General features: G+C 66.1%; 1 protein-coding gene across 1 annotated transcript in view; it reads right to left on the bottom strand.

Annotated features, from left to right (window-relative positions):
• The window catches only part of PTPRS (protein tyrosine phosphatase receptor type S), an 88,684-nt gene that overhangs the window by 50,433 nt on the left and 18,348 nt on the right, over positions 1-19,903 (bottom strand). Inside the window, 3 exon segments of the mRNA XM_056107266.1 lie at positions 2,014-2,155; positions 2,541-2,686; positions 7,516-7,702. Of these exon segments, the coding sequence (XP_055963241.1) occupies positions 2,014-2,155; positions 2,541-2,686; positions 7,516-7,606 (379 nt within the window). The 5' untranslated portion in view covers positions 7,607-7,702.

Here is a 19,903-nt window from a genome sequence, read left to right as displayed (position 1 = left end):
GGGTGGGCCTGGCTGGAGAGACCCCCAACCCCCTCACCATGCTGCCCTGGCCCCGGCCCCGCCCCAATTTCCAGCCACCACCTGGAAATCTCAGAGGGACGGACATAGCAGAGCAGAGAGGGCACTGGCCTTGCAGGAGGCCAGCCAGGGGTCCTGGCACCCCGTGAGATCCCCCAAGCACCGCCCACCCGGAGTGATCCCTGGGCACAGAGCCCAGAGCAAGCCCTGAGCATCACCAAGTGTGACCTCCCCACCCTCCCGGAAAATAAAGACATCAAAACCCACGGCTGTAGGCACCAGCCTCCAATGCAGGCGGGAAGCCCAGGGTTGGGTCCTCAGGGCCACCCACACGCACCAGACCCAGCCTGGGCTGTACGGTACAAATAACGCAGCTAAGACCAGAGACCCACAGGCCCCCGCCCCGGTGGGCACCAGGGCCAACAGGATGTGAAGCCACAAACAGAAGAGCCGCGGGGGCAGAGTCATGGGGCAGCGGGGAGGGCGTTTGCCTTGCACTTGCGTTTGCCTGGGGACTCAGGTTCGATTCCCGGCATCCCATAGGGTCCCCTGAGCACCGGCAGGAGTAATTCCTGAGCGCAGAGCCAGGAGGAACCCCTGTCCATCGCAGGTTGTGACCCAAACAGCAAAAAAAAAAAAAAAAAAAAAAAAAAAATAACCCAAAAGAGCAGCGGGCAAAAGATTGAGAATTTCTCAGGTGATGGGGAGGGGCCAGGGAGTTAGCCCAGGAGCACTCCTGGGGGCCTCCAGGCCACGGGGGGCCAAGCACAGGCCTGGTTGGGTATCACTGGGGTGGCCCCGGGCCCCTCAGCACGGGCATCACCCTCCCCCCCAAAGTGAGCATTACAAAGGAGCACTCTGAGCTTGCCCCTGGGAGAGTCACAGATCAAGATCCTGGGGCCAAGAGCCACCGCGTGACCTGATGATCAGGGTTCGCCTGTGGAGGGTGCGCGCGGGGGTGGGAGACCAGCCATGCGGGACCTTCTGCCGCCGGCCAGCTGTGCTCACAGGTCAGAAAGGATCCCAGCGAGGGGAGCGCAGGGGCCGGCCTGGGCGGACTCCCAGACTGGCACAAGGCTGTCCTCTTGCTGCCTTGTCACCCCGAGGCCCCTTGGTATCCCGAGCTGGAGAGCAGCGGGGAGGCGGCTCAGAGAGGCTGGTTCACTTCGGCAAGGTCACACAGCATGGCAGTGGACACTGAACGTGTTGCCATTGAACATCTTCTCTGGGGGGCTGGAGCGACAGCACAGCGGGTAGGGCGTTTGCCTTGCACGCGGCCGACCCGGGTTCGATCCCCAGCATCCCATAGGGTCCCCCGAGCACCGCCAGGAGTGATTCCTGAGTGCAGAGACAGGAGGAACCCCTGAGCATCGCCGGGTGTGACCCAAGAAGAAAAAAAAAAAAAGGTATTAAAAAAAAAAAAGAACATCTTCTCCGGGGGCGGGATGGGTGGGGGGGGTCAGGAGCAAGGAGCTAACAGGGAGGAGCTGGGGGGGGGATACACGTAGCCTCTCTGGTAATCTCTCTTGAGACAGGAAGAGAATTCGTATGGAAGGAAACGAGCGCAGAGGCAGGAGAAACAGCCCCAGCCCCAGAAAAGAGCTCCTGGATCCAGCCGGACCTGAAGCTGCCTGCCAGGATTATGTCCATTCTGCTCCTGCGCAGTTTAAAGTCACATCCCTGGGGCTGGAGCGATAGCACAGCGGGGAGGGCGTCTGCCTTGCACGCGGCCGACCCGGGTTCGATTCTCAGCATCCCATAGGGTCCCCTGAGCACCGCCAGGAGTAACTCCTGAGTGCAGAGCCAGGAGGAAGCCCTGAGCATCACCGGGTGTGACCCAAAAAGCAAAAAAACAAATAAATAAATAAAAAATAAAGACACGTCCCTTCGCGAGGTGGGGGGTGGGGCGCCCTGACAGTCTGCCCTACTCCGGCCCGGGTGCGGTGAGCGGGGGCGCCCAGGGGCACCTCCCGGGGGACACGGGGCGGCGAGTACCTCGCAGCACGGTGAGCTTGGCGTGCACGGTGATCTCCCCGACCGCGTTCTGGGCCACGCACTCGTACACGTTCTCGTCCCGCGGGGTGCGGAGGGGCTGGATCCGCAGCACGGCCCCCGCACTCTCGTCGAACTCGATCGTCTGCCACGGGGGTGGGGGGGGGCAGAGTGAGGCGGGGGTCCCTGGGGGTGGAGCTGGGGGGCAGGGCAGGCTGCGGGGGTGAGTCCAAGGCTGCAGTGTCTGTGTGTGGGTGGGGGGGGTATAGCGACTCCCTTGCAAATCTGGGGTGTGGGGCCACGTGCAGGCTGGGGGAGGGTCGAGGCCAGGGGCAGAGCTGGTCACCCGCGTAAGCCCCCGAGGGGAGGAGGGACCCCTCCTCGGGTGACAGGGCTGAGCAGGGCAGAGCCCAGAGAGGGCAAGACTTGGCCTGCGGCCACACAGCACGGAGGCACGTGGGTCTGGGGCCAGGGGACGGGGCCGGGGCCGCACGGTCGGGCGGGCCGAAGGTGGGCGCGCCCCGACTTACCTCAAAGCGCTGAGAGTTGACCTTCTTGCCCTTCTTGTTCCAGGTCACCCGTGGCTTGGGCTCCCCGGTGGCCTGACACACGAAGGAGGCCACACCCCCCGACACCCCAATCTGGTCCCTGGGCTCCTTCACGAACCTGGGGGGCTCTGGGGACAGGCGGGAAGAGGGGGCGAGTCAGGGGTGGGCAGAGCCCCCCGAGGGACGCACAAGCCAGAAAGGCAGCATTCACGCACACGCACGCACACACACACACACACACACACACACACGCTCCCCTGGGGACAGGCCACAGCCGAGGTCTCTGACGGGGACGTGGGCGTCACCCGCAGTGCCAAACCGAGAGTCTCTGGTCTGGCTTCTTGGGGGGCCGACTCTGACAGTGCTCATGGATCACTCCTGGCGGGGCTCGGGGGACCCTGGGGGTGCGGGGACGTTTCAAGTTCGCTGGCGTATCAAGGGGGGAAACCGAGGCAGCGCCAGGGAGCCAGGGCCGGCCCTGCAGCCCTTGAACCCGAAGCTCACGTCTCAAGGCCCAGAGGCTCCGGCCGAGGCACTTCCTGGGTGCCCGCGGTGGAGGTGGCATCCACAGAACAGCTGACGGGCCCCGCCACGGCCGGACGCCCCCAAAACGCGGGAGAATCCCGGCCGGGAGCATGGCCACGCCTGCCCCCACCCACGCCATGTGGCCGGTCAGTGGCTGTCCCAGGCGGCCTCCTGCGCCCACGCCCTCGGCCCAGCTCAGATGCCCTTGCCCTGTGCACGGTGCCCCCAGAAAGGCCGGAGCGGGGGCACAGCGGGGAGGGCATCTGTTTGCCTTGCACACTGCTGGCCTGGGTTCGAGGCCCGGCACCCTACAGGGTCCCCCAAGCGCTACCGGGTGTGACCCCAACACCAAAAGGAAAAATAAAAGTCCGCGGTGTTGGAGCTATGCCCCCCCACCCCGCGCCCACCAAGTTAGCCCAGCAGGATTCCCCGAGGCCGTCAGACACCCCCTCCTCTTATGAGGGCTCCACAGGGGACCCTGAGTGGGGGCTTGCCCCTGGCAGGGATCGGGGGCCCTACAGGGTACCGGAGAGCGAACTGCCCTCCTAGCTGGGCAATCCCTGGCCCCCCCTCCACGAGGACTTGTGGAATTTTCTCAACGTCTGTCAAAGGACTCAAAGGTTGCAACTTACTTACCAGGTGTTGGTGGGAAGGGAAAGAACAAAGTAGCCACTGGCTAAAAAGAGACACATTGTAGAAAGGGTGTGGGAGGCTCCAGAGCGGAATACTATGTAGCTGTAAAAAGGTCAAGGCTGGAAGCCACCGCACAGTGGGAAGGGGGCTTGCGTTGCATGCAGCCAAGCGGGGCTTGCTCCCTGGCACCCCGTAGGGTCCCCCGACCCCCTCCAGGAGGGATTCCTGAGTCAGCCCCGGGCACCACCCCAAGGCTGCTTTCTTGGCTAGACGCAGTCACACCTCACTTAAAGCCCCACCAACGGCCCCATGGGTCAAGAGACGTCCTCAGTGCTCTCCCGCCAGCCCAGGGCTGCATCTGTCAGGCTCGCCAGGAGTTTTCTCAGGCTCTGGCCGGGGCATAGGGGTCACGTGCCCGAGTGTCCCGCCAGAAAAGAGCGCGGAGGTGTGGCCAGCTTTCTGGATGTGTTTTGTGTTGCTCTGTGGGGGACACGACACACCAGACTCACGTTTACCCCCGGACAGAACTGCCCTGACCGAAGCCCCGGGCTGGGCCCGCCCCCCTCCGCCTCCCTCCCCCCCTCAGGACCGGGTCATGTGCTGGGTCCCCGCCAAGGGCACAGAGAAAGTCCCAGGGGCCGGTCGGGAATGTGGCTTCTGGGAAAATGTCCACGCCGCCACCCTCTGGGGACACCGTCTTCGAGAGGGGACGCCCCCTCCCGCCCTCCCGCCCGCTGTCAGGGCCAGGCGGTGCCTCCTGGTAGGGACAGCCCCTGCCCCTCCCCTGCCCCCGGGCTGGCCCTCAGGGCATCCCCAAGGGGCTGAATATGGGGGGATGCGTGAGCCCCTGGGGCTGGGGCCGCCTGCAGACCCACCGCACCCCACTTCCTGCCTCTCCGTGTCCAGTGAGAGAGACAGAGAAGAGAGGAAGGGAGGGGGGGGAGAGAGAGGGAGGGAGAGAGAGGTTGAAAGAGACGGAGAGAGACAGTCTCTTTTAGGGTCCCTCCTGGGGGGTTCGGTCTCCCGATCCCTGCATTTAAACGACGCCTGTGTTGCTCTCTTCGTTTTTTCCCTTTTCCTAGCCCATCCCAGCCTTTTTTTTTCCCTCCTTTTCTAAATTTTTTCCAGGTCCCCGAAGGCCTGGCCCCTCTCCCCCATCCATCTCGTTGACCCGAGAACCCTGCAGAATCTTTTGTGGGGGGAGGGGACAGGCCCCGCCCGGCAGAGCTCAGGGCTGACTCCTGGGGGGCTCGGGGACCCTCTGGGATGCGGGATGGAACCAGCGCCCTCGCGCGCCGCTGCCCAGGGCTGGGGGGGGGGGCTCCTTGGCCGGGAGGAGGCTCTCCTGCCCCTGCAGCTCTGATACCCCGCCTGGTGGGGACGCTCCGGCCACCACAGGGACCCCAGATGCCAGACACATGGCAGGAGACAGGGTCCTGCAGCCGGGGGTGGGGGGGGAGCCCCCCGTTTCCTGAGAGACCCGCGGTCAGAAGGGGCCCAGGGTGTGAGTTGCTGGGCGGGACTCCAGCCCTCTTCCCGCCAGACACAGGGTCCCCGCCCCGGCCCCCTCGGTGCGCCCCCTCCCCAGGTCCCCAGGGAGCACCAGCTGTTTTTGAGCACGGTCAGGCCGGCCGAGAGCGGTGCTCGGAGGGGGGCCGCTCTCCCCCGTCCCCCACCCCAGCCGAAGTGACGGAACAGCGGGGAGGGTGCTGGCCCGATCCCCGTCATCCCATCGGGTCCCTGGAGCACCACCAGGACCGATCCAGAGCCAGGAGTCGCCCTGAGCATTGCTGCAGGGGGGGCCCCCCACACCCAAACCCAAATAAACAAACACCAGGTGCTGGCAAGGGGGAGTCACGCGGCTTCGCTGCCCACCCAAACTGCCGGTCGGCCCTGCCCGCCGCAGCCACCACCAGAGGGCGCCACGAGCCCTGAGCCAGATCCTGCCCTACCTCAGCTCACAGCCCCTCCTCCCTGTTCCACCCGCCCCCGCCATCTGTGTCCTGGGAGCCCACCCCCCCCCCCCCCCCCCCCCCCGGACCTGCTCCAGCTTCTCCCTGACCTGCCTCCTTCCTCAGATCCAGCCCTACCGGCCCCCCTCCCTGTTCGTCTCACACTCAGTCCTGCCCCGGGACCTTTGCACAGGCTGAGCCCACTGACCCGGGATACAGATCTATGCCCAGACCCCATGCAGTGCTCTTGGCAACCAAGGTCTCTGCTCAGAGGCCATCGCCACACAGGGCCAGCGGGATTCCAGCCCACTCCAGCCCCCAACTTCGGCCTCAAGCTGCCAACTCCCTCTTCCCACTCCCTCCCTCCCCCCTTTCATTTTTTTTGCTTGCGGCCATGCCCCGCAAAGCTCAGGGCTGACCCCTGTGCCCAGGGGACGCTGCGGAGGGATGTCGGGGATCAAACCCAGTGAGACACGTGCCAGGCCGGCGCCCTCCCCGCTGTCCTGCCGCTCCAGCCCCCTCGTCCCACCGACTCCTGACAGGCTGGATCCTGCACTCAGCACCTCGCACTCTCACACCAAAGGAACAGCTCTGGGGATGCGTTTGTCTGTGTGTGTGTCCGTGTGTCTGTTGTGTGTCTGTGTGTGTCCGCGCGTCTATGTGTGTTTCTGTGATTATCTGTGTCTGTGTGTGTGTCTGCGTATGTCCGTGTGTGTTTGTGTGCCTGTGTGTGTTTCGGTTTAATCTGTGTGTCTGTCCATGTGCGTGTGTCTGTGTATGTCCGCATGCCTGTGTGTGTCTGTGTGTGTTGTGTGTCTATGTGTGTGTTTCTGTGTTTATCTGTGTCTGTGCGTCTGTGTATGTCTACGCATGTCTGTGTGTCTGTGCGTGACTATGTGTGCCTGTGTGTGTTTCAGTTTAATCTGTGTGTCTGTCCATGTGCATGTGTGCATGTGTCTGTGTATGTCCACATGCCTGTGTGTGTCTGCGTGTGTGTTGTGTGTCTATGTGTGTATTTCTGTTTAATCTGTGTGTCTGTCCAAGTGCGTGTCTGTGTATGTCTGCGCGTGTGTGTGTCTATGTGTGCTTCTATCTGTGTGTCTGTCCGTGTCTGTGTGTCTGTATGTGTCCGTGTGTGTCTGTGAATGTCTGTGTGTGTCTGTGTGTTTGTGTGTCTGTGTGTGTTTCTGTTTAATCTGTGTCTGTCCATGTGCGTGTCTGTGTGTGCCTATGTGTGTCTGTGTGTTTGTGTCTATCTGTGTCTGTGTGTGTCTGTGTATGTCTGTGTGCCTGTGCGTGACTATGTGTCTCTGTGTGTTTCTGTCTGTGTGTCTGTCCGTGTGTGTCTGTGTGTATGTGTCCATGTGTGTCTGTCCGTGTGTATTTCAGCCCCCACTGTCCCTCGAACATGGGTGCTGACCTCGCCTGCTGCCAGACCCTAGGGGGACACAGGAGCGTGCGTGGTGGCCCCGAGGGGCGGGTGCAGCTCCACTGGCTGCCGGGCACTGGCCAGGGAACCCACTCAGGAGGGGCGGCCAGGGCAGGGGTGCGGGGGAGAGAGCAGGCGGAGAGGGTAGCAGCCTTGCATGCGGCCGGTGCAGGTGCGACCCCCAGCACCCCCTCGGGCCCCCAAGCTCTCTCTCCAGCACCTCCGGGTGTTCCACAAGTTGTGGGCTCTGAGGACGGCGGCGTGGGCAGTGGCGGGCTGGAGCCTCATCTCCGGCGGGACGAGGCCTCTGAGTGGCGCCCGGCCGTGTCCTGGGCACCCTGAGCCCCACTCACCCTCTCTCACCCACGCACACGCCTCCACGCACACCCGGGCCCCGGGCCCCCACCCAGCCTCTTACCTTCTGCCGTGCAGCCTCCAACCAGCAGGACCACAAGGAGGCCCACGGGGCCGACCACAGAGGCCGCGCCCGCGCCCCAGACAGGCGCCATCCTGGGCAGCGGCCTGTCACCTCCTCCCTGGGGGGGGCGGACCCCCCCTGGTCCCTTCCCAAGAGGCCTGGCGCCGAGTGTCAGACAGGGCAGCGTCTGCAGAACAAGAGAAGGGGGTGGGGGGGGAAGACCTCTGTGAGTTGAGACCTCTGAGAGGACTGCCTGGAGGAGGTGGCAGGGAGGAGGGGCGGACGCTAGATGGGCATGCGGGCGGCAGTGGGCAGACAGAGGGGACAGGAGGAAAGGGCGGGTGCCCTGTGAGGGTGGGCAGCGAGACGGCGCTCCAGGAGGCAGGACGTGGGCCCTGCCTGGACACCGAACCCCGGCCTGGATCTTCAGTTTCCTGCAGGGGCTGGGCTAAGGCAATCGAGAGCCCCTCAGGGCAGCTGAGCCCCCCACCGGGACCAAACTGCGGTTCCCTAGGCCCCCGTGACCAGCTCTCAGAGAGGACAGGCCCCCAGCGAACTGCGGCCGGGCCCTACAGCCCAGCTCCGACGGGGCACAGGAGCAACCCTGTCCCGTGCTCACAGAGCGTCCCTGAGGGGGCTGCCACCTGGCCCAGCGGGTGCTGGAATGGAATGGGGGGGGGTGGGAGGTGCCTGGGGGGCAGGCGGAGATGACTCTGGCTGTCTGCTCGAAGATTTCCAGAGGCTGAAGCGAGGAGACAGTGGGGAGGGCGTTTGCCTTGCACACGGCCGACCCGGGTTCGATCCCCGGCACCCCATAGGGTCCCCTGAGCACCGCCAGGAGTCATTCCTGAGCGCAGAGCCAGGAGCAACCCCTGAGCACTGCCGGGTGTGGCCTGCGCCCCCAAAAGAGCCAAAGGGAAAAAGCGCTGGGAGGGCTCTTCCCAATCTCCACTGGTCCTGGAGCCGGGAGGGGGAACCCCCACCCCCGGGTCATGCCCTGGGTGGGGCCCGGGCCGGGGCCATAGAGATGGAGGCCACATAATGACGGGGCAGTCCCTATGATTCCAGCGCCCAAAATACCCGCTGTGGTCACCGCGCCCAGTTCAGCGCGGCCCCGAGGGGCGGGCAGGGCAGGGAGAGGTCAGGCGGGGTCATGGCCTGGTGGGGGCCAGGGGAGACGGAAGGGGGGTGCAGGGCCCCATCTGGCAGACGCGACTCAACCGGACCCAGCGCTGGCCGGCACGGGATCGGCCCAGATGCGCGGCCTGGCAGACACGATCGGGGCAGCGGCCACTCTCGGCCAGGCGATAGCACAGCGGGGAGGGCGTCTGCCTTGCATGCAACCGACCCGGGTTCGATCCCCAGCACCCCATAGGGTCCCCCGAGCACCGCCAGGAGTCATTCCTGAGTGCAGAGCCAGGAGGGACCCCTGAGCATCGCCGGGTGTGACCGAAAAGAAAAAAAAATAGAAAATTAAGAAATAAATAAAACGCATGTCCACTGGGACCGGAGCAACGGTGCTGTGGGGAGGGCATTTGTCGCGCATGAGGCTGACTCAGGCTCGAGCCCCAGCACCCCAGGGCCCCCCCTCATTCCCCCCACCCTCCTCCCAGCCTACCAGATCCCGGAGTGCAGAGCCAGGAGCCCGCCCGGCAGGGCCCAAAACACAAACCTCATGGCCAGGCGGGGCGGGAATGCCAGGGGCTGAGCCCAGGCCTGGCCTGCAGATTCAGGGTCCCCCCGGCACCTCCGGGGGTGACCAAGCATCCACCGTGACCCCCTAACCACAACCCCAAGAGCTCCCAGCTCAGCCCTCACGCCCAGTCACACACAGAGACGCACTTCGACACCCCACGTGGGACCCCGGGGGCCAGGCAGGCCCCTCCAACGCAGAGGCTCAAAAAACCAACCAGGGGCTGGAGCGATAGCACAGGCGGGGAGGGCATTTGCCTTGCGCGTGGCCGACCCGGGTTCGATTCCCAGCATCCCATAGGGTCCTCCGAGCACCGCCAGGATCATTCCTGAACGCAGAGCCAGGAGGAACCCCTGTGCATCGCCGGGTGTGACCCAAAAAGCAACAAACCATCAGGCATGTGTCGGGTCCCGATGGCCCTCCCCCAACATCCTACGCGGGGAGACACTCCCAGGGGGTCAGCGGCTGCGCACACACCCACCGAGACCACGGCAGAGCGGCTGGCAACGTGGCACGAGGCGTCTGAGTGGGAAACTCGGTGGGGGTCAGGGGTGGCCTGGCCATGCCTGTGACGTGGGCGCGCGGTCAGGCCACGGGGGCCCCCCCAGGAGAGCCAGCGGCCCGAGCGTGAAGACGGGTCCCCGACAGCCGCGAGTGCACATGGCCACAGCAGGGGGTTGGGCTGCTGGGGACATCGGGTCCCCCTCGCCAGCATCCCGCTTAGGCCCTTTAGGAAGAAAGGGGACACAGTGCTGGGAAGGCGGTGCAGGGCCAGTGGGGGTCCGGGCGCCCCTTGCGCCGGCGTCAGCACTGTGCAGGGAGTCTGAGGATCCCAGGGGGGCTGAGACTCTGACCCTCAGGCAGGGGACCCTTGCAGAAGTCTTGGTCTTGGGTCCCTCCTGCAGCTCCCAGACAAGCACTGCAGGGGAAGGTCACGTATGGAGGGTCCCAGCCGCACGGCACGCACCCCCCACATCCTCTGCACGGGCATTCGAAGATGGGTGGCCCCTGACTGCCCCCCCAGATGCGCGGGCCCCACACTGGCCCTGTACCACATTCCCTGCCCTGCTCATCTATCCCTCTGCTCCTGAAACACGCCTGCCACTTACTTCCTGCCCCCGGGCCTTTGCACGTGCTATTCCTGCTGCCAAGCCACTCAGCCCCCAGACCGAACGGGGTTATCTGACTCAGACTGAAAAGGGGAATGGCAAAATGGACAACCTGGGGTGCCTTGGCAGAAAACACACGGAAAAATACAACAGGATAAAGGGGAAACGGCAGCCCCCAGAGAACCAGGGCTAGGTGAGGAGGCACAGGGCGGGACCTGGAACAGGTGAGCCCCCTAATGGGGCAGGCCCCTCCCTCCCTGGCCCCTCTGATTCTTGTGGGGGGGACCTACAACCAGGGATGCCCAAGGCTGACTCCTGACTCTGCTCTCAGGGATCGTTCCTGGCAGTGCTCAGGGGCCCCCTGTGGAGTCCCAGGGATCGAACCCGGGTTGGCTGCATGCAAGGTCAGTGCCCTCTCAGGCCCTGCTTGTTGGAGCAGCCTGACCCCCCAAATACCCAGGAGGGCCGGTCGTGTGGGGGGTCTCAGGAAGCAACGGTGGGTGTTCGCGGGGAGAGAAGGAAGGGGCTTCGGGTTCACCAGCCCTAGACCCCGAGGGGGTCCCACTGCCCCGCAAGGGCAGACACGAAGGGGCTCACACGGGATCCCCGCTGGGCGGGGCCCGCCCGTGGGGTGGGCACGGGGCGGGGTGGGGGCGGTGGGGCGCCGGGCCATGGCGCGTCACGCGGTCCTGGGGCCGCCCTGGGTCCCCACGCGGAGCCGGGAGCATAAAGGGGCGATTATGTGGCGTCCAGGCGGTGTCACCCGGCTGGGCAGGGCGCCCAGGGGCGCACGGCACCCCAGGGCCGGTGCCGAGCGTGGAAGGAGAAAGGAAGGCGCCCCCATCCCGGCTCCCAGGCCTGGCCCCTGCCCCCCACAGACACGCTGGCTGCCCCAGCCCCCTCCCCAGCCCCCCCGCGGGCAATGATGCAGCTCAACTCCGCTCCCGCTCCCTCCGGGGGCCGCAGGTCCCCCCAACACGGGGTGGGGCGGGGACGGACGGCCGGGAAAGGCAGGGCTGGGCTGGGTCTCTAATGGACGATCGATCGGCTCTGGGTGCTGTCCCCACAGGTCCCCACGGCCAGGCCGCACCCCGGTACCCCCCACCCCCATGCCCGCTGCTCTCTGAGGTGGGGCAGGACCGGGCAGCAGGAGTGGCCAGAGCGGCAACGGCACCCCCGCACCCCCACTCCTTCCCGCAGTTCCCAGAATGCACTGCTCTGAGAACTTAAAAACTACACATGGGTTATTATTTTGTTGGCTTTTTGTTTTGTTTTTTGCTTTTTGGGTCACACCCGGCGATGCTCAGGGGTTCCTCCTGGCTCCACACTCAGGAATGACTCCTGGCGGTGCTCGGGGGGACCCTATGGGATGCTGGGAATCGAACCCAGGTTGGCCGCGTGCAAGGCACACGCCCTCCTGGCTGTGCTCCAGCCCCTATTATCATTAAGGTTAAAATATAAACATATGCTTTGTTTGTTCGGTTTTGGGTCACACCCAGTGATGCTCGGGCTGACTCCTGGCTCTGCACTCAGGGAATCGAACCTGGGTCGGCCACGCACAAGGCCAACACCCTCCTCCCGTGCTACCCCCGTTTCTGTTTTGTTGGCTTGTTTTGGGGGGGGGACACATCCTGCAAATGCTCAGGGCTGACTCCTGGCTCTGCACTCGGCAATTACTCCTGGTGGGGTTCGGGGGGCCCTGCGGGGGGGCCGGGGATCGAACCCGGGCTGGATGCATGCAAGGCAAAAGCCTTCCTTCCCCCAAGGTACCGTCCTCGGCCCTTTCCGCGACGCTCTTGAACACACACGCTCTGACCACGTCCCCCGGTCAGCACCCCCCGGCCCCCCCCTCGCGTCCAGAGCTGCCTTTGCCGGCTCCGAATCTTCCCAGTCTCCCAGCCCCGTTTCCAAGAGTGCACTCGGCGGAGAAGGAGCAGGGAGGGCACTGGCCTTGCACACAGCCAGCCCGGGTTCGGTCCCCAGCATCCTTAGGGTCCCCGCAAGCCCCACCAGGAGCGACTCCTGAGCGCGAAGCCAGGAAGCAGCCCCAGGCGCCTCTGGGCGTGGCCCCCCAAAAAGAGCGGACTTGGAACCTTGGGCCCGGGGCTGCTCATCTCCCTGCCACACCTGCCCCCTCGTCACTGCCCTCTCCAGCTTGCCAGGACACGCCAGGGGACCTGCACACGCAAATCTGTCCTTCCTCAACCTCCTCGCACTCGGCCTCTGGTTGAAGCTGAGCAGGCTGCCTCCTCCAGGAAGCCCCCCCACCCCCACCCCCGGAATGCCCCAGGCGAGTCAGGCGCCCTCCAGGCTTCCCAAAGGTTCTCTCTGTTCATTGTGGTCCATGCGTCCTTCTGGACCTTTCCCTAGGAGGGGGCACAAAGCTGTGTGCCAGCGCCCCCCACATCACAGCCGTGTAATTTCTAGGGGGTATAGACCGAGATGGGGAGCGCAACCTCTAAGTTTAAGGCACTGGAGCCCCCCCCCCCAGTCCCAGAGCGCGCAGAAAACACCCCTGGGATGGCCCCCTGGACGCTCAGGACCCCCGTGCAGGGCCGGGTGGACAATAACCGGGGGGCAGAGACCCGGGGGTCAGGCGGCACCGGATGCTAAGTGGGAGGCAGCGGGCAACAGTTGGGTCCTGACGCCCCCAGATCGCCCCGGAGGCGCCCCGTGGACGTGAGGTGCCCTGGCCAGAGGGGCGCAAGGCCGACGAGAAGCGAAAACTTTCCGAGGATTTTGACTGGGGGGGCGGGGGGCTGGCTCAGGACAGAGATCTCTGAGCCCCCACGGCCGTGCCTCGCAGTTCCCCAGGGAACCGAGGCCCCCCGCACCCCGCACCCCCCACCAGAGCCACTGGCGGGCAGCTCCGGGCAGGCCAGGGCCTGGCTCCGCCCCCGGGAGGTGGGGGAGGCGGCCCGGCTGGGCCGGGGGCCAGCGGGGGAGGGGACCCCGCCGAGCATAACGGTCCGGACCCGACCCGAGCGCACAAACGCGGGGGAGGCGCTGGAAGAGAAGGCTGGGGGGGGGGGTCCACCCAAAGGTGCATCGCAGGGACCCTGGAGGCCCGGGCCGCCCCCCGCACTTTGTGAGCGCGCGCGGGGAGGGTGGGAGGGATGCCTCGGGGGTCGCCCCCCACCCACCGCTCTCCCCGGCAGCCCGCAGGAGAGGCCAGGAGAGGCACAAAGCCCAGCAGGGGCCGGGCCTCGCGAGGGGGCGGGGGTCCCGGGGGCACTCACCCCGAGGCGCGCAAACGGGGGCGCGGACCCCGCGCTCAGCTGCAGTCGGGCCGGGCGCGGGCTGCGTGCGCGCAGGGCGCGGAGGCCCAGGCCCGACGTCCCGGGGGTGGGGGGCGCGGCCGGCGCGAGGGGCGTGCCCGGGGCGGGGCCCCGGCCGGAAGCGGGGCGGGGGCGTGGGCGGGAGTGGGGGCGCCCCGCGGGGGACACCCGGAGCCGATCCCGCGCCCCCAGGAGCCGTGGAAAGCGCCCCCCTCCCGCCCCTCCCAGGCCCCCGCGGGGACCGTGGCCACGGGCTGGGGCAGGGGTCGAGCGCTGCGGGACCCCGAGGACGGAGCTGCCCCCCCCCAGACATCCCCAAACGCAGGAGGGGCGAGAAGGCGCAGAAGGACCCTCGCCGGCCGCGTCCCCATCGGAGACCCTCCGCACACGCGCGCGGCTGGGGGAGGGTCCCCCCGCGCCCCCTCCGCGCGGGGAGGCCGGGTTGAGCGAGAAGGGCGGGCTGCGTGCAGGGGGGCCACCGTGGCAGAGCCCCCCGCCCTGGCCAGAGCCCGGCGCAGGGGCGGGGCGCGCAGGCCGATTGGAAACAGATGCAGAGGCCGAGCGGGGCCCGGACAGCCGGCGGGAGGGGCGGGGCCTGGGAGGGGCGGGGCCAGACCCGGGGCCGGGCCCAAACGCCCAATCCAGTGGGGCGGGGGCGGGGCCAAAGCGCAGGGGCGGGGCCGGGGCGCGGCCGACCGTGCCAGGCCCCAAACACCTGATCCGATGAAGAGGGAGGGGTCAGAGCGCGGGGGCGTGGCCAGGAGCCAGACGCCCAATCCGGAGGGGGCGTGGCCAGGCCCCAGACACCCGATCCCGCGGGGAGGGAGGGGTTAGAGCGCGGGGGCGTGGCCAAGAGCCAGACGCCCAATCCGGAGGGGGCGGTGCCAGGCCCCAGACACCCGATCCCGCGGGGAGGGAGGGGTCAGAGCGCGGGGGCGTGGCCGAGATCCAGACGCCCAATCCGGAGGGGGCGGTGCCAGGCCCCAGACACCCGATCCCGCGGGGAGGGAGGGGTTAGAGCGCGGGGGCGTGGCCGAGATCCAGACGCCCAATCCGGAGGGGGCGGTGCCAGGCCCCAGACACCCGATCCCGCGGGGAGGGGTGGAGCCAGGGTGTAGGGGGCGGGACGGAGCCACCCCCGCGTCCAATCCGGGCGGCACGGACCCTCCCCGGTACCCAATCCGGACGGGGCGGGGCCAGGCCCTAGAACCTAATCCGGAGGGGGCGTGGCCAGGCCCGACACCCGATCCCGCGGGGAGGGGTGGAGCCAGGGTGTAGGGGGCGGGACGGAGCCACGCCGGCGCCCAATCCGGGCGGCACGGACCCTCCCCGGTACCCAATCCGGACGGGGCGGGGCCAGGCCCTAGAACCTAATCCGGAGGGGGCGTGGCCAGGCCCCAGACACCCGATCCCGCGGGGAGGGGTGGAGCCAGGGCGCAGGGGGCGGGACGGCGCCACCCCCGCGTCCAATCCGGGCGGACGGACCCTCCCCGGCGTCCAATCAGGGCGGGACGGACCCTCCCCCGGTACCCAATCCGGGCCGCGCTGCTGCCCTGAGCGCGTTTGAAAAGTGCAGAAGCCACCCGGGCAGGAGCCCCACGCTGGGAGAGGCCCGGGACCCCCCGCCCCCACCCCCGCGCGCAGAGGCGGGGGGCTTCAGATGGGGAGAAGGGAGGGGGAGCGGGCGGGGGGCTTCAGATCAGAGTTGGGGGCCGCAGCGGGGAGGGCGCGCTCTCCCCAGCATCCAGTAGGGTCCCTGGAGCACCGCGGGGTGCGGCCCCAAAGCGGGGAGGAGGGGGTGCGGGGAGAAAGGCCGGAGAGCCCCCTCCAGCCCTGGGATAAAAACAGCAGGGTGGGGCGGGCTGACTGGGGTTCCACTCCCCAGCACCCCCAAAGGTCCCCCCCGAGCACCTCCAGGAGCAATTCCTGAGGTCAGAGTCGGAGGAAGCCCTGAGCATCACCAGCTGCGGCCCCCAAACTTGAGATGGACCAGGTGGGGCGGGAGGAAGGGAGCCTGGAGGATGGAGGGGGATGACACTTGAGCTAAGTGGAGAGCACAGAGCGCATCCCGTGCAAAGGCCCTGGGGCAGGACAGGCTGGGACCTGGCAACAAGGAACAGAGCCTGGAGGGAGGGACAGGAAAGGCGAAGCCAGACCTGCTGGGCACGGGAGGACCTGAGCCTTGTCCCCAGGGAGGCGGGAAGTCCTGAGGGCTGTGGGCAGAGCAGAGTCAGGAAGTCAGGGCCAGGTGGGGTTGAGGTGAGCCCCGAGGGAACAGAATCTGAGGAACTGGGCACACTGGATTCTGGAGGAGCAAAAGTCAACGAGGGGACTCGGGGATGACCTCAGGGGCGAGGAGCCCGAGTCCTTCGAAGGTCAGGGCTGCCCCCTCCAGGAAGCCTGCCCAGATTCCGTCCCCGCCGAGTGTCCTTGGCAGGACACTCCTGCGTCCTCCGCACATACCCAGGAGGCAGCTGTCCCTGGGGAGGAGCCTGGGGTCCAATCCCGGCAGCTCCCTTCCACAGCTGAGACTTTCGGGGCTAGTGGGGAGGGGAGGTGGTTTTTTTTTTTCTTCTTCTTCAAAATAACTTTTCTGCTAATTATAACATTGTCGCATGCAGCAGAAATTTAGGGAAAATCAGCCCAAAGAAGAACCGTTTTGAAAAGCCCCGCAAGAAACCAAGCGTGTGGTCATTTTCATTCATCCCCTCCACAGACACCGGTTTGCTGCTGGGCAGGCCAGTGGGGGCGCCGGAACAGGAGGGGAAGGGCTGGGGCGGGGTTAGGTGCCCACCTGGCACCAGCAGACCCAGGTTCTAGGTCCGAGCACGGACTGTGGTGGTGTCCCCTGAGCACTGAACCGGGAGTACACCCTGAGCACCGCGCCGAGGGCCATGACCCCAACTCCAAAACCAACCACGCAACCCTCGGAGGCGCAGGGGCGCAGGGACGGCCCCTGCCTGGCGGGTCCTGCACTGGGTTTGGTCCTCCCTGCCCGGCCTGGGGTCCGCGCCCACCCCCTGCGCACTGAGCCCAGGGAAGCCCTGAGCACCGCCGGGTGGGGCCCCCAAAGCCAGAGTCTCCCCATGCGCCTGGACGCCGGGGGCGCAGGGAGCAGGGGTCGGGGCAGGGTCCTGGGTTGGGGGGGGACACGCAGGTCAGGCCGCGCCCACCCCTCCCCTCCCGTCCCCCCCACCCCCACCACGCGGCTCGTGCCCACGCGGCCCCTTCTCCCCGCGAGCGTGTGCGGACCAGCCGGCAGCCGCCGCGCCCACGCCCTGGCGTCGGGGATCCCGGGCACCCGGCCACCCTGGGTACACCCCGGGGCGCCTGGCCGTCTTTTCCACCTGCCCGACAGCACTTCCCTTTTTTTTTTTCCTTTTTGGGCCCCACCCAGCCACGTGCAGGGGTGTGACCAAATGCGGAGCCAGGAGTGACCCCCGGGCATTAGCTGGGTGTGACCCCCACCCCCCAAAAAAAAACAACTGTGCTCCTCGTTCTCGCCACCTCTCCCACCCTCTCAGGCATCCCCCCACTCAGGGTCCCTCAGGCCTTGCGCCCTAGAATGTCCGCCTCCCCAGACCACTGTCCTTCCCACAGTGCTCACCAGAAGGTAGCCAGCCCCCCCATCTCTCGGAGGGCACAGCCTACACACCCTCACTACACCCCAGACCCTGCACGGACGACCTGCCCTGTCCCCAGGCCCCTCCCCACTCTGCCCCCAGCCCCAGGGGCCCCCTCTCTGCTCCTGCCACTTGCCAGGCCCCTTCCTGCCCCAGGGCCTTTGCACAGACTCTGCCTGGCACTTTGTTTCCGAACTTTGCCCAACACATATCCCCTGGCTGGGACTCGGGCCCAGAAGTCACTCCACCCCCCCTTTCGCAAACCTGCCTCGATTTTACAATGGAGCACCACCACCCACAGCAAACCATACAGAAGACAGGGGTCCCCGCGGGCTGCTCCCCCCACAACCCCAGGACATTTGGCCCTACATTTCTCAAGAGCACTCCTTGTCAGCACACGACAACGGACCCTGTTAGATTTCCTGTCTCAGGATTTGCTGGCGGTCAGGAGGGACAGCACAGCTTCCCTCTTGGACACAGTCAGCCGGGTTCGATCCCCAGCATCCCCTAGGGTGCCCCGAGCCCCAGCAGGAGTGATCTCTGAGCACAGAGCCAGGAGGAAGCTCTGAGCACCGCCAGGTGTGGCCCCAAAACCCCAAAAAACAAACATAAAACCAAAGGGAAAAAGCACCTAACTTCTCCCGACTTCCATCCCCAGGACCGCCCACGTGCGGCGGCGAGTGCCAGGGTCGAGTGCCAGGGTCGGGGGTCTCTGGCCAAGGCGGGTGCTTGGGCCCTAAACGGATAGGGAGTCACCAGGGAAAAAAGAAAAGAAACAAGACAAAACAAAACAAAACAAAAAATAACACTCCAAGGGCTGGAGCGATAGCACAGCGGGGAGGGCGTTTCCCTCGCACGCGGCCGACCCGGGTTCGATCCCCAGCATCCCATAGGGTCCCCCGAGCACCGCCAGGAGTAATTCCTGAGTGCAGAGTCAGGAGGAACCCCTGCGCAATGCAGGATGTGACCCCCCAGAAAAAGAGAGCGCAGAGACGGGGAGCCCAGGGAACGGGGCAGACGGGCAGAGGGTCCCAAAAGGAGAGATGGCACAGCGGGGAGGGTGTCTGCCTGGCGCGCGGCCGACCCGGGTTTGATCCCTGGCATCCCTTTGGGTCCCCCGAGCACCGCCAGGGGTGATTCCTGAGTGCACGAGCCAGGAGGAACCCCTGGGCATCGCCGGGTGTGACACCCCCCCTACAAAAAAGAAAAAAAATCGCGCCAATGAACAGCCGGGCTCCCTGGGGCAGCCTCGCTGACATGTTGCCAAGGCCCCTGGCCAGCCCCTGGGCTCCCCAGCCCCCCTCCACCCCTCAGGGGCCTCCGGGCTGCCCACCAGCCTCTCCCCCCAGCACCCCAAAGACCCTTCCTGCTGGCGGGTACCCCGCAGTTTGCACAGGCCACATCGTGTTCCCTGCAAACCCTGCACACATGCACCCCCAGACTTGACTACGGCGGGTTTCAAGGCCTTGGGAAGAACGGGGAAACTGAGGCACAGACACAGAGGAAAGCCCCGAGCCCCACCAGGAGTGGCCTAAACCAACAAAACCACTGTTCCCTGAGGTTTTTGGTTTGTTTTCACTGTTTGGATCACACCTGGCTATGCACAGGGGTTCCTCCTGGCTCTGCACTCAAGAATCACTCCTGGCAGTGCTCGGGGGACCCTATGGGATGCTGGGGCTCGAACCCGGGTCGGCCGCGTGCGAGGCAAGCGCCCTCCCCGCTATCGCTCAAGCCCCTCCCTGAGTCTTTCTTCCTCTGGACGTTCTGCGAACCCAGGCGGCCTCAGACCCCAGAGCACCGAGGGATTTTTTTTTCTTCTCTGGGTTGGGGCTGTGACGCCCGGTCAGGCTCAGGGCTGACTCCTGACCTCGCTCAGGGTCACTCCCCGGGGGCCTCGGGGACTCCGTGGGATGCTGGGGACAGAACGCCAGCGCCCTCCCCGCCGTCCTCTCCCTCAGCCCCAGGATACTCTGCAGGCCACCCCCCCCCCCCCCGCCCCCTTCCCCCACCCCCCAGCTCCTCTCCTCACTTCCTGCCACCCAGAGAGCCGGTTCCGGGAAGTGACAAGGAAATGTCCTGGGGCCACAGGGACCAGAGGGCGGCCCGGAGCGCAGTGGGGAGGGTGCTGCCTTGGCTGCCTGAGTCCACCTCACTCAGCTTGACCCCCACACCCGAGAGCATCACCCCAAAAGCACCGCCAGCAGTGATCCCTGAGCACTGAGCTAGGAGTAAGCCCCGAGCACTGTTGGGTATGGGGAAGTAAGGAAGGAAGGAAGGAAGGAAGGAAGGAAGGAAGGAAGGAGGGAGGGAGGGAGGGAGGGAGGAAAGGAAGGAGAGAAGAAAGGAAGGAAGGAGGAAAGAAGGGGGAGGAAGGAAGAAAGGAAGGAGGGAGGAAGAAGAAGGGAGGGAGGGAGGGAAGAAAGGGAGGGAGGAAGGAAAGGAGGGAAGGAAGAAGGGAGGGAGGGAGGGAGGGAAGGGAGGGAAGAAAGGAGGGAAGGACAGAAGGAAGAAAAGAAGGAAGGAGAGAAGAAAGGAAGGGAGGGAGGGAGGGAGGGAAGGAAGGAAAAAAGGGAGTGAAGGGAGCGAGGGAGGGGAAGGGGAAGGGAAGGGGCAAGCAGGGAAGGGGGGGCACCCGCTCTGCTTGCAGCTGACTCTGGTTCGTCCCCAGCATCCCACGGGGTCCCC

Source organism: Sorex fumeus, unplaced genomic scaffold (assembly GCF_029834395.1).
Source record: "Sorex fumeus unplaced genomic scaffold, SorFum_2.1 ptg000156l, whole genome shotgun sequence".
In the NCBI taxonomy this organism is placed as follows: domain Eukaryota; kingdom Metazoa; phylum Chordata; class Mammalia; order Eulipotyphla; family Soricidae; genus Sorex; species Sorex fumeus.
The sequence above is the reverse complement of the archived record's forward strand: the minus strand, read 5'-3'. Positions and strand labels throughout refer to the sequence as shown.